Source organism: Notamacropus eugenii, chromosome 2 (assembly GCF_028372415.1).
Source record: "Notamacropus eugenii isolate mMacEug1 chromosome 2, mMacEug1.pri_v2, whole genome shotgun sequence".
In the NCBI taxonomy this organism is placed as follows: Eukaryota; Metazoa; Chordata; class Mammalia; order Diprotodontia; family Macropodidae; genus Notamacropus; species Notamacropus eugenii.
The window spans coordinates 39,087,905-39,102,068 of NC_092873.1; the positions used below are offsets into that span (position 1 = coordinate 39,087,905).

At 43.6% G+C, this 14,164-nt stretch overlaps 1 protein-coding gene across 6 annotated transcripts in view; it reads left to right on the top strand.

Moving 5' to 3' along the window:
- The window catches only part of RPH3AL (rabphilin 3A like (without C2 domains)), a 169,552-nt gene that overhangs the window by 27,322 nt on the left and 128,066 nt on the right, over positions 1-14,164 (top strand). For 4 of the 6 annotated variants that reach the window (XM_072639913.1, XM_072639907.1, XM_072639911.1 and 1 more), the window contains exon 2: positions 8,356-8,469. In XM_072639913.1, coding sequence (XP_072496014.1) covers positions 8,393-8,469 — 77 coding nt within the window. In that variant the 5' untranslated portion in view covers positions 8,356-8,392. Of the gene's footprint in view, positions 1-6,042; positions 6,121-8,355; positions 8,470-14,164 lie in introns of all 6 variants that reach the window. The other 2 variants (XM_072639908.1, XM_072639912.1) reach the window with 1 other exon arrangement.

Genomic DNA, 14,164 nt, shown 5'->3' on the forward strand with positions numbered 1-14,164 from the left:
TCTGTGTAGCTGTTCTTATAACAAACACTTTATGATATGTTTTGTACAGGTTTATCGACCTCTCCGTGGGGGCACTTGGGTGGGTATGGCCCCTTCCAGCCTAGCTCAGCTTTGGGCGTTTCATATGGTATCTCCAACAAGTACTCATAAACACCCCACTGCTATTTCCTCCCTTGACTTTATCCTTAAATAGCTTTCCCTCCTTTCTAAGCATGCCTAATTAACTTGGAAAAATGTTTTTTATTGATTTGTGTTTATGTCAGCTTCATTTCTGAATGTACCCTTCCTTCTGCCTAGAGAACCAATCCCTATAAGAGAGAATTAAAAAAAAGAAAGAAGGGGAAAAACTGTTCAGCAAAAACAACCAATTCATCAACCTTCTATGACAGTGTGCTCAACATTCCACATCCCTAGTTCCCTGTTTCTGCAAAGAAGGAAGGGAGATGCATTTGTTCAGCTGTCCTCTGAGATTAAGCTTGGTCATTAATTATAAGCGGACGGCATTCCATTTGGTGTTTTCTTTTTTCTTACGTTGCTGCACTTATCATATTTTGTTTTCCTGGTTTCAGTGACTTTCTTCACCCTGGATCAGTTCATATGTTTTTCAGACTTCTCTGAATTCTTACTCATCCTTTCTTATGGCATGGTAATATCGTTTTATGTTTATGTGTGACAGTTTGCAAAGTGAATTACCAGCATTATTCTCATTTGTTTAACCATTGCTTAATCAACAGACCTCTACTGAGTTTTCAGTTGTTTGCTATTGCAAAAAGTGCTGCTAGAAATATTTTGATGATTATGAGATTTTTCTTTCTATCTTTGACATCCTTGGGATATATGCCTGTCATTTGGGATCTGTGAGTCAAAGGTATGGACATTTTAGTCACTTTTTAAGCATAATTTCAAATCATTTTCCAGAATGTTTGAAGCTTCACAGCTCTACCAACAGGGGGTTATTGTGCCTGACTTTCCACAGCCTCTCCAACATTGGCTACTTTCGTCATTTTGGACAATTTTAAGAGGATGAGGTGACATTGTAGAGTTGTCTTTATTTCAGTTGATCAGTCAATAAACATTTATTAAGCGCCCACTATGTGCCAGGTACGTAGTGGTACTAAATGCTGGATTTGCATGTAATTAAGTGGAATTCCCCAGTATACTTCTCTCTCCCCTTCCTCTCTCTCTGTCTCTCTCTCTCTCTCCCTCTTTCCCTCTCCCTCTCCCTCTCCCCCTGTCCCCTCTCCCTCTCCCTCTCACCCTCTCTCTCTTTCTCTTTCCCTCTCTCCCTTTCTGCAAGGGTGTTTCTAAGATTTGGCAGCACTTGTTCATTTATCTCCCCTCCTTTATCTCTTTTCCTCTTTGCTCCAGATAGCATTTAGTCAGATCCAGTTGTCTGTGCTGTGACTCTAAAGGTTAATTCCTCTGCCAAAGAGTGGTTTCCCGCCTGTCTGTCTCTGTGATCCTTCAGCTTATGTTTTTTTGCAGAACAGGAAATTCTCTGACAATTAAGATTTCTTTCTTATCCAGTTGTTTTGTTCAATCCATTTAAAATCCCTTTTTGACACACAGCTGGAGGGTCTTAATCTTATCCCAATACAAAAAGAAATCCCAGTGACCAACATATCCTCATTTCCAAACACGATAATAATGACAAATATAGTGATAATAACAATATAGAACTTTACAATTTGCAGAGTGAATTGCCAACATTATTTCCATTTGATCCATGCAGCAATCCTATGAGGTAGGTGTGATGATAGGTATGAACCCCATTTTTCCGAGGAAGGAATCTGTTAACCAGAATATCTTGTTTCATCTCTCTATCTCCAGTCTCCAGCACATAATTGGTGCTTAATAGGCTTTCATGGATTCAGTCAACCAGCAAACATCTATTAAGCACCTTGCTATACGTTCCAGGCATTGGAGACACCAAGATAAAAGCTAGACAGTTCTTGCTCTCAAGGAGTTGACATTCTCCAGAGAAACTCTAACATGCTTACAGATAAGTAAGAAGAGGATCTGTACAAAATAAATACACTGCTATCGTGGGGAGAGGGAGCGAGAATCAGCAAAGGCTGCTGGAATGATGTGCCACTCTTGTCTATGGATTAACCTCCTCTAACTTCAAAATAAATGTAGCTCTCCATGGAACAAATGCGTTGCAAGAAATGTTAATTGAAATGTGTTACTGCAGGCTCTGTCTTAATTAGATGGCTAAATGTTTTTCTTACCTTAGTTAACTTTAACATGCATGCAACCAAAACCGACCATCACTGGACAAGCATTTCAGTCTGAATACCCAGGTTTCCCTGTTTAGAAAGTGCCTTCCCTCAAGACACCACACAAGAAGCTTGCCGCATAGCCATGGAGGCAGGGCAAAGCCATAATGCGTATGTATCACTCCAGGTGCCCCAAGTGGATGATTGCCTATGGACAGATGCAAGTTTTGGACAGGATGTATTGGTAGATAGTCAGTTGCAAGCTTTTGCTCAGGCTCAGGCTGGACAGTTTATAAATCACTGGAAGGGATAGTCCCCATCCAAAGTTAGTTTATGAAGCACTTACTGTGTACTGGGGGACTCAGAGAGATTAAGTGACTTGTGCCTGGTCATATAGCTAATAATTGTCAGAGGTGAGATTTGAACCCAGGTCTCTTCTAATTACAAGCCTGGAATTAGTAGTACTATTATTATTACATGAGCCTATGGATCTGTATTATATAAAGCTTTTTAAAAAGCAGATTTAAGCTGCGAGCACCAGCACTAACCTGCCCCTCTGTCCCTAATTGAACTCCCTTCTGTTCTCTTCTGTGTATTTTAAAGTGTTTTATGATTGACATTCTTTTCAGTTTTTCATTGCTGTCTCTACCCACCCACTGCTTCCCCTCCCATCCCAATAAAACCTTCCCTTGTAATAAGTCAAGCAAGACGAATTCCCACCTTGGCCATCTGGCAGGCTTTCCCTTACTTTCGGCTGCCTCGTGCCAAATGGAAGGCCTTTGTGCCCAGAGAGGCTGCAGTCCTAATCCTGTTCTCACTGGCCTTGCCACTGATGACGTGTGACCTTCAGTAAGGGGGTGTTCTTCACCCCTTCCCTCTACCCCTACGCTCCAATGGTTGAAGTCAAGGAGAGGAGCTCACAGGTTGTGTGGGGGCTCAGGGTCAACCAGATTCTGCCTGGAGGTCAATATATGGCTTAGAGGAAGAGTAAACAGGAGAACTGACATGCACATTGGGGTTTCCTTGCTGCTTCTCCTGCCCTCTGGGCATCTTAGGAAGTGGCCACGATGGAAAAAGAAAGGTTTTGTCAGTCAAGTCAGGAAGCATTTAGGAAGTGCTTCCTGTGCTGCTGAGATGTGGCTGGCCTAATGGGGTGTTTCCTTTGCCACACCAGGGTGCGTGAGTGTCTGCCTCTTGACAGAGACGGTGGTCAGGCAATTTGAACTGCACTCTCTCCCTCCTGTCCCCCATCTTGCCTACCCTTTACCCACACAGTGTGGGCTTAATTGTCTTTCCAGGATATGACTTTCTCTCTGCTGATGGATTTTCATTTCAGGGTTTCTCGGCCCTGAGGAATAGCCATGTCCTGCCCATTGTCGAAGATAAATAGGTCTCCTCTTTAAAGGAATAGGTGGAAGGGAAAGGGAAAAATAAATGATGTTCTTCTGTATGCCATGGAATGCCTTATCCCAGAAGCAGAGGGGAAAGATGCTTGTGTTCAGTCCTCCCCCCAGGCCCTGCTTAACCCTCACTAAAACCCTGGTCACAGAAGGGGAATTCTATGTGACTGGAAAACAAGGTTCTATTTTTCTTTTGCATTTGAGGGAAATCTCGTCCAGACCTCAGGCCCTCTGTTGATTGTAGGGTTAACAGCAGCTGCTTCCCTTGTGGAGAGAAACATTCAATCTGGTCCCATGACAGTTTGCTTTATCATCAGTTTTTCCAGGAATAGATTTACCCAAGTGTCCTTCATCTTTCCCTATAAGTTTCCCTCCCCGCCCCCCCCCCTCAACTTCCTCCTACTGGGTTGTAGGTGGTAAACATCAGATCTGAGCTAGCAGGGCAGGTATGTGTTAGGTGAGTAGGTACATAAGCACACACGTGATTTCCTTGTCTCCAGCATGTATCTGAACCTCCCCTTTGCTTTATATCATATTTACATGGGATGTCTTCTCCTGGCTTCTCTGCTGACATCTGTTGACATGCTGACTTATCCTCATCCCCTTAGCATAATGCCGGGCACATCGTGATACATTAATTGATTAATAAAGTCCATTTGTTGGGTTGCTACTGTGTGGCAGGAAATGTGTTAAAATGGCAGATGCAAAAGTAAGGAATGAAACCATCCCTTGGTAAATGGTCCTTGAATTGAATTCTCTGTCTGTATTTGTCCTTTGTTGCCGAAGAGGACCATGCCATCAGAGAAATAATGACATGACTTGCACTTGACTTTGTTTTGAGTGAGGGAGGTCTGTGCAGGTCACCAGCCTCATTTCTCCTCCAGAGCCATCTGATATTCCTCAGGATGACTGGAGATGACCCAGGATGAGGCCATTGAGGTTAAGTGACTTGCCCAAGGTCAGAAAGCTAGTGAGTGTCAGGTGTCTGAGGTGAGATTTAAACTCAGGTCATCTGACTCCTGCACTGGTGCTTTATCCACTGCACCACCTAGCTGTGCCTGAAGCATCCATAGGTCAGGGTTGAAATGGATTTTGTTCCTGAGGAGGCCAATTAGCTTCTCTGACCCACAGCCCTATCTGATCATCTTGAAAGTGCGAGCCACTGTCCTCAGAGAGTCATAGATTTAGAGCTGAAAGGGACTTTAGACATCATTTAGGCCCCCTCCCCATTTCATAGATGTGGAAACTGGGCCATAAGAGATAAGTGACTTGCTTGAGGCCACATGGGTGGTGAGTGGCAGAGCCAGGATAGGAACCTAGGTGCCCCAGATGTGGAACATTGGCTGCAACATCAGATTTCTTTTCAATATGTCGATTTGGTTTTGCTGAATTTTTTCTCTTATTTCTCTTTTTAAAAATTGTCCTAAGGAATGACATTCGTGAGGGAGAGTGGGAGGTATATGGGGGAAATGTACATGATGCAAAAGCAAAAGATACCAATAAAATATATATTAAAAAAAAAGAAAATAGATGTGTTTCCTGCATACGCCTTTTCTTTTCTGAGTTAAAAATCCTTAATCCCTTCAACTGGTTCAATTATGGTTTCGTTTTGAGGCCCTTCACCATCCTTGTCACCCTTACTTGGAGACGCTCTCTTTTATCAGTGTTCTTCATGCTACATGGTGTCCAGAAGTCTTCAGAGTGTTGTAGGTGTCACCTGATCAGGGCAGCGTGTACCAGGATTACCATAGCTCTCGTTCGGGATACCATGTATCTCTTTTAAAAGGTTTTTTTATTTGATAACTTTTTATGAATTTCTCTTGTTTTTATACTACCTACATTTCCCAATGTGTCTCTTCACCGTTCCCCTCCCAGAGAGCCATCCCTTAGAACACAGAATTTAAAAAAAGAAAAAAGAAAAAAGAAAAACCATTCAGTAAAGCAAACCAATACGTGCATATAAATTTCTTACATTATCTATTATGCTCCACACCAGGTCCTCTAGGTCCTCAAGTACAACTCTGACTGAAACTTGGAGGACCTAGAGGGTTCCCCACCTCTGCTCCACACCCTTTATCTCCTGCCTCTACCACGATAGGAGAAAAATGTCTCCTCATATCTCTTCTTTGGAGTCAAGTTTGGCCATTGTTATTTCAATAATAATGCAATTTCAGAGTTTTCCCTTTGGATCGTCACACTGTATGCATTTGTTCTTCTTGTACTTTCTTGACGTTGCATCAGGTCATATGAGTCTTCCCATGCTTTTCTGTACCCTTCATGATCATTGTTTCTAATAGCACAGTCATATTCCCTTACATTTAGACACCACAGCATGGTGTTTCCCATTCGATGGGCATTTTGTTTTCGGTTCTTTGCTATAATAAAAACTACCTCACTTACTAATCATTTTTTTTTTGTATTAGGTCAGTCCCAACCTTTCCTAGAATCCATTTCCTCATTTGCAAAGTGAACTGGACTACTCTTGGTCTCAATATTAGAGCGTAAGTTCCTTGTGACCAGTGGTGTTGTTTCATTCTTGGTATTTGTGTCCCTGGCAGCTAGCCCAGTGCCTGTCTCATTGGCATTTCTTAACTACTTTCTCATTCATTCATTCTTAGAATGTTAGCTCCTTGAGGGTAGGAACTGTATCATTTTTGCCTCTGTTTCCCCAGCCCCCAGTGCCTAACAGTTATAACCACTGAGTTAATGCTAATTGCTTGATTGAGTTGTAGTGAAGAAGGGAGAGAGCCCGTCCCCAGCCTGGGGCAAGGTTCAGAAGCCAGCTTTCATCTTTCTAGAGGTGATAGATGAGTCAGGAATGTCAGTCTGGGCAGGAAGGATAGCAGTTCTCAGAGCTAGTAGTGGAGAACTGTCTGAATCATCAGGGAAGGGGCAAGAGTCAGGCTGTATTTGATGCTCAAGCCAAAATGGCAGCCTGGTCATTTCAGCAATTCTAGTCCTTAAGTGTGCGGAGCCAGTAAGTGATTCTGTCCCTCTGAGGAGCAAGAGCCCATGATGCCTCCTTTTGACTAATTAGGTAAAAGAAAACTGAAGACAAGCTATTCTCATCCCTTCTTAATCTCACCTCAGACAGTAGCTGTCTGACCTTGCTCAAGTCATATTAACCTCCATGTGTCTCAGTTTCCTCATCTGTAAAATGTGGGGTTGGACTTGATGGTCTTTAAGATTCCTTCCAGCCTGGATTAAAATATTTGTAAAGCTCTTAGTCCAGTACCTGGCACAGAGTAGGTGCTTAATAAACATTCATTCTCTTCCCTTGCCTTTAAGTCACAGTATCTATTTTTCCCCATCTCTCGGTTTTTAGCAGCTGACTGTGTGCCTTACTGTAGAGCTTAGCTTTCTACTCATAGGTGTCTGGCCTGAGTCAGACCTCCACCACTTTGCTCAGGCCATCTGAAGTTAAATTTCAGCTTTCCCCTTGGAATGGAAGGAGACAGCGTGAGCGTGACGCAGACTTTGGAGGCACTGTCCACTTACTACCTATGTGACCTTGGGCAATGCAGTGAACACATAAGGAGGTTGGATTAGATGAATCCTTTTGGCTCAGAATCTGTAATCCTCTGTCACCCTTCGGTAGACCTTCCCACCTGCCTTGGACTTTCTAGTAACCTCTTTCCTATGTACCTACTACAGTCATCTCTTCCACATTGCAACTTTCCTCATTGAGGTTTCAGGATATCGTGGGTCGGCATAAGAAATTAAATGGGAATTTTGGGGGAGTTTTATGGAAGCCGCAGATGACATGGAAAAGTTTGGAAACTTAGAAATGCACAAAATATCTGTGTAGTATTGTATGATACCAACCTATTTTTTATCTTTTATTACCATAATAATTCTGACTTCTCTGATACAAAGGGATGGCCACCAAATTTTATGTGGATTTTCCAGGTCATGGGGGCACCCCATTCCCTTGATGTGGAAGGGATAACTGTACATCTTCTCCCTTGGGAAACTGATGAACTCCTGACAAGCCAAGCTAATGGCAGCTTGATCCAGTCAACACTGGACTCTAACCCTTTCCAGTTGTGGGACCACAAATAAGACCTTTAATCTGTCTAAGCCTCATTTTACTGTAAAATGAGAATAAGAAGACCTGTAGTACTCTCTCGCTGGGCTGTTGTGATGCCCAAACTAGAGAATGTCAATAAAGTGCTTTGTGTAAATGTCAGCTATCGTTAGCATTCTCTATCTCCCCTCATGGAATCCTTGTTCAATAAATGGTTGTTGAATGAATGAATAGATGGGGTAAGGAATAAATTAATTTCATGGAGCAAATGAGATAATAATGTGGAATGCTTTGTAAATGCTGATGTGTTATGTAAATGTCAGCTATTTAAAAATATTTATGTTTTACATTTTTTTTAATAATTTACTTATATTTGAATTTTTATTTATTTATAGTTAAGTATTTCCTCTTTAAAAGAGGATCCTAAAGAAGAGACGGCTTAAAATGAAGGAGCAAATCTCTAATGGTAGAGTTCTCGATATCATTGAGGGGAGATATATGGAAACATGGGGCATTTCCAGTATCCTTCAAACCATGTCACCTGGGCAGCTGCTTATCACACACACAGGTGACCTTATCAGAACTGGAAGTGTCCAGATGTCCAATGCCTCCAGCAAGCTGTTCCTCAGTTCTGGTTATTGGCTCACTTCACAACCTATTTAGTGACCTTGTCTCTTGTTCTTTCCTCCCATCCTTCATTTTCTTTCAGATGTGACAATCAACTCCTTTCTCAGACCCCTCAAACCATGGCTGACACCATCTTTGGCAGTGGGAAGGACCAGTGGGTATGCCCCAATGATCGACAGCTTGCCCTCCGAGCCAAGTGAGTGCCGTTAATTTTTGCCGGGGCCACATGGGGCTTTCCTGGCTTTTTCTGTCTTCTCCTGACACTCCTTTGGCAAGATCTCTGCAGCCCAGATCCCTTCCTCAGTGAGATGGTAATGATAAAAATAATTTTGGGTCCATACTCAGAGTGTGCTTGAGCCAGTTCAAAATGGCTCTTTGGGGAGAGTTGATTGTTAAATTTCCACTGCGAACATGTGCATCTCTGAAATAAGCGAATGCTGCAAAGTCAGGGCGGGATTTATTGTTTTGTGATTGTCTAGGCTTAAGAAAGTGACAGAGAAGATGTTAGCAATGCAGTTTAAACTTAGAAGTGTGGTTATGCATTTAAAGCTAGTTGTTAAACATTAACCAGCACACCCCTGCCCATAATTTTATTAGTGTTGGGAGCTCTGTCTGTAATACAGATCAGCACCTGCTCTGAGATTTATAACCTTAGGAAGGTACCTGGGACATTGAGAAGCTAAGGGACTTGCCCAGGGTCCCACAGCACATGTTAGAAGTGGGATTGGCAGTTAAGGGTCATGGTAGGTAGAATGCTGAACTTCGAGTTAAAAAGAACTGAGCTGAAATTTTTCCTTAGACACTTAACTAGCTGTGGGACTCTGGGCCAGTCACTAGTCCAGCCTTAGTTTCCTCCTTTATAAAAATGGTGGTGATAATGGCACCTGCCTGTCAGGGTTGTTATGAAGATTAAAGGAAATAATATGTCTAAATTATTTTGCAAATACGAAGCTTGGATTGTTTTTTAATTTTTTCTGATCCTTTGTGACCCCATTTGGAGTTTTCTTGGCAAAGATACTGGAATGGTTTGACATTTCCTTCAAGAAGACATTTTCTTCAAGAAGAAGCTGAGGCCAACAAGGTTAAGTGACTTGCCAAAGGCTGCACAGCTAGTAAGTGTCTGAGGCTAGATTTGAACTCAGAAAAGTGAGTCTTCCTGATTACAGACCTGGCACTCTGTGCACAATGGCGCCCCCTAGCTTCCCTGAAAGTATTAAAGTGCTATTAGCTATTTTTATGTGTGATTCAGGTCAATGCTCTAAGTCATGGCAGACTTTCTAATAATATTAATAACCAATTTTACCAAGTTTTAAGGCTTACAAACTACATACACTATTTTATTTGAGCCTCAAAATGACCCTGCGAGGTACATATTACCCTGCCCTTTTAACACATGAGGAAACTGAGTTTTTGACTTGTCTAAGGCTACATGACTGGTATGTTTCAGAGCTAGTATTTGGACCCAGGTCTTCCTGATCCAGAGAACAGAAGGAGAACACGGAGTTCTTAATTAGACACTGTCCCCATGCCAGGGCCAGGCAGCAGGAGATTGGGGGAGGTGAAGTGGAATCATCAGTTGTCAAGAACTGGAGTCACAGCAAGTGGAGAGAGAAGAGAGAGGCATCATTTCTGCACATCTCTGCATCTGGTTCAGCATGTTGGTCACCCAGCACTCCCCTAGGATTGACTTCTCAGTGAAATTCCTGCGGTTTCCAACCCTAAGCCCCACCCCCATGCTGGACTGCAGGGAAGGATGGGGTCCCGGACGAGCCTGGGCTGGCTTTCTGTTCTTCTCCTTCCCTGTCTCCTCTCTCTTCTCATGGTTTTGTTCTCTCCTTTTCTGTGCCTCCTTTGTCTTTGCTGTCTTCTTTCCTCTTCTCCCCCCTGCATTCCGTCTTTTCAATTTTCTCTTCCTCCTTCCACTCTTTTCTCTTTCCTCTCTTTTGTATTAGTTTCTGTCCCCTCTCCTTCTTCATTCCCTCTTTCCTCCCTTCTCTCTCCCCCTCCCTCTCTTCTCTCATACCCTCCCCCTTTTTTCTCCCCCCTTTCTCCACTCCCTCCTGTCTCCCTTTCTCCTTACTGCACCCTAAGGACCAGTTCTATCTTAGTTGTAGCTGAAACAGATATGGCTTGTCTCCCCTGTTCCAGTGTGAGCGCCTTGGGAAGAGCATTTAGCTTTGAATTCTGCACATAGTGAGTGCTTGATAAATGAATTTCTTTTTCACTCATTCATTCTTTCATTTGGTCATTCTCCCCTTTCCTTCCCCCTTCTCTCTCACTCTTCCCCTTCCTTCCCTGCCTCTGTCTCTGTCTCTGTCTCCTCTCTCCCTCTCTTCTCTCTCTTCTCCTCTGTTTAGATGGAGAGCTGGTAAAAGATCAGCCCCTTTGCTCTGGGAGAAGTCACTTTGGCCACCTCTCCTATCTGAGCTGAGCTCTCAGAGGCTGGGGCAGCTCTCTCTCTCCTCCCCTCTTATTCCACCCCCCATTCTCACTCTCTGCAGCAGCACAGAAAAATCAGTCGCACCTTTTAGAGCTGCAAATGTCTTTTCATCTTTCTCTCCTGGGGCCCAGTGTCTGGTAAGGATGGAAAATGGTCTCAGGCCATTAGCGCCTGGCACTTCTGTGCCCTCTTCCTCCCGTTACAATATACCTACTCCTGCCAGCCTCCTCAGCCCCGTTCACCCCTAACCCACAGCACAGCACTTATGGCCTCAATTTACCTTGTCACAGGGACATAGATTTGAGGATCCCTCAATTCTGTTCACTTCAACAAACATTTATGGAACCCTTCCTCTTGGCTAGGCATCATGCTGGGGGCTGGGGATACACGGACTAAAATGAGACAGCCCCTGCCCTCACAGCACTTATATTCTACATGGCTGGGTTGACTGACTAAATTCATTTTAATTCAACAAGCCTTTGTTAAGTGCCTACTATGTGCCAGGCTGTGGGGCTACCATGATAAAAGAAAAGTCCCAGCTAACATAGTTTCAATTTGTTTGTATTTAACCAGCATTTATTTTGCTGCTGTCCTGTGCATAAGGCTGTGCGCAGCCCTGGGGATGCCAAGATAAGGAGGAAACCATCCCTGACCTCATACATATGTGTGTGTCTATATATACATACATATATATGCATGTATATTTACACACAGAGATGCAAGGAGATGGGGGAGAGCCCTACCAGCTGGGGGGATCAGATAGAAAGTCCCATAGGAGGTAGCACCTGAGATTTAAGGGAAGGTAGGAATTCTCAGAGGTAGGGATGAGGAGGGAGGCTATCCCAGGCAGGCGGGACAGCTCAGAGATGGCAGATAGAGTGTTTTTTGCAGCAGCAAATGAGCCAGTTTGCACTATAGAGTTCTTGAAGGGAAATAATGTGTAATGAGGCTAGAAATATAGGTCGGGGCCAGATTGTGAAGGGCTTTAAATGCCAAACAGAGGAGTTTCTGCTAATGCACCAGTGATCCAGTGGTGTTTGCTGCATAGTGGGATGCTATGGTTGGGCCTGTACTTGATCAGGATTCTTGTGTGCATGCTGGATTGAAGAGGAGAGACATGAAGCAGGGAGGCTATTGTGATAGTCTAGGTAAGAGGTGATGAGGGCCTGAACTAGTGAGCAGGGAGAAGGGGACAAATGTTAGAGATGTTGTGGAAGGAAAAACAAGATCTAGCAACCAGCTGGCTCCATGGCCTAGGGAAAAGTGAGGAGGTAGCCACCACTCTTGGTCTGTCTCTGCCACCTCTCACCTGTGCTATCGTAATGTCCTCCCATCTGGTCTCTGTACTTCCAGCCTCTCTGCCTCTCCCAACCATCACCCCCACAGCTACTACAATAACCTTCCAGGGAGCACTGTTTTGTCCATGTGATTCCTAGTTTAAGGAATGCCAGTGGCTCACTATTACTTCTGGGTTAAAACAAAATCCTTTTGTTGATTTTTTTATAAAGCTCTTCAAAATCTGGTTCTGTCCTGTGTTTCCAGACTGATTATACATTATTCTCCTTCATGCACTATATGTTGCAGGAAAAGTAGCCTAATTGCTGGTCCATGTACGCAACCTTCACCACCTTTGCACAGATACTTCCCTATACCTGGAATGCTTTCCCTCCTCACCCCTGCCTCTTGAAGCCCCTAACTTCCTTCTTTCACTCAAGTACCACCTCTTACATAAGACTTTTCCTTGATTCCTCCCACCTTCTCCCCCTTCTCCAGTTATTAGTGCTCCCATAGGCAAAATTATGTTGTGTTTATTTTGTACCTGTATTGTATTTATCTGTGTACATGTCCACTACCTTTAAATAGAATGTAAGCTCCTTGAGGGAGTATACAGAGTAGACAAGAAGAATGTAAGCTCCTCACAGGGACTGTTTCTTCTGTGTTCTTGAGTTCAGAGCCTAGTACAATACCATGGACAGACTAAACCCTTAATAAATCCTAGTTGGATTAAGTTGGAATGATGCCTCTCCCAGCCCAGGGCTGCCCAGATCACTTCTACAATAGCCCTGAGAAGAACATGGATGCTGACCTTCCACCTGCTTTCAAACCTTTGTTAGGGCCTCCTAAAATCTCCCTTTCCCCCCTTTCTCCCTGCTCTCTTGTGCCTCTCGCTCTGCTTGTCCCTTTAGATTTTCAAAGCGCTACATACATTTTGAGCTCAGTTTATCCTCACCGACCTTTTTGTTATAAAAAAGTGTTTACATATTATACATATTTCAATCCTCTCGCTCACCTTCCAGACAAATGGGAAGAAAACCACTGAGTCCCTTCTTCCTTTTTCATAAGCTTGAGCTCCCATTTGCCCCTTCTCCCTTTCTCCTGTTTCTGCAGCTTTTTTTGCCTCCAAACCTCTAAAGGCCTCCCCTTCAGGTGTCTGAGTTTTTAGCCAATTTGTCTTGTAAGGTCTCACTTTTGTTAATGTTGAAAGGTAAATGTGAACTTGCCTGAGGTCACATAGCAAGCTGTTGGTGTAGCCAATGCTAGAATCCACCTGATGTTTTAATGGAAAAGAGCCAGTAGATTTGGCTTGGCGCCTTGCCTTGGTGATTCAGTTCAATTCACTGGGCCTTGGTTTCCTCATCACTAAAACAAGGGCCAGGTCTGGATGACCTCCAGTCAAGCTTTTAGCTGGAAGTAGGGCAGGGCTCTGGGGGCTACTTTTTAGGAAGGACATTGATTAGCTAGAGAACAATGAGAGGAGGGCAGCCAGGCCTAGAAGCCTCTTTAAATATCTGAAGGGGTGTCATTGGGATTCAGTTTGGTCTGCACGGCTTTAGTGGAAGGAATTAGGATCAGGATAGGAAGTATAGAATATTGGCAGGTAAAGAATTGATGTCAGAAAAAAAACAACCTCCTAACCATTGATTAGAGCTTTTAAAAATGAGAGGTTTTAAAAGTGTAATAGGCTGCCTTGGGAGGGAGGGAGATTCCTGTCACTGAAGGTCTTCAAGCAGATGAATGGCTGCCTGTTGGGGATAATATAGAAAGGATCCTCATTCAGGTGCAGTGCCTTGAGTTGTAGATGATCTTCTAACTGAGATTCCTTGATTCTCCAATTTCTTGGGGCTGCTGGAAGGATTTCAGGTAAAAGAACCTGAGTTCAAATCCTGACTGCTCTTTAGTATCTGTGTGACCTTGGGCAAGTTATTTAACATCCCTAGGCTTTAGCTTTCTCCTCTGTAAGATGATGAGTTTGGAGTAGATTACAGATTTAGCACAGGGAGGGATTTTAGAGGTCCTTGAGTCCAAGTCCCTCATTTTACACAGGATGACAAGGAGACCTGTAGAGGTTATGTGTCTGAGGCAGGATTCACACTCGGGTGTTTGACTCAGAGTCTTGGCTCTATGTGAAACCATCTTTCTTCAGTGATCTCTAAGGTTCCCTTATGCCCTC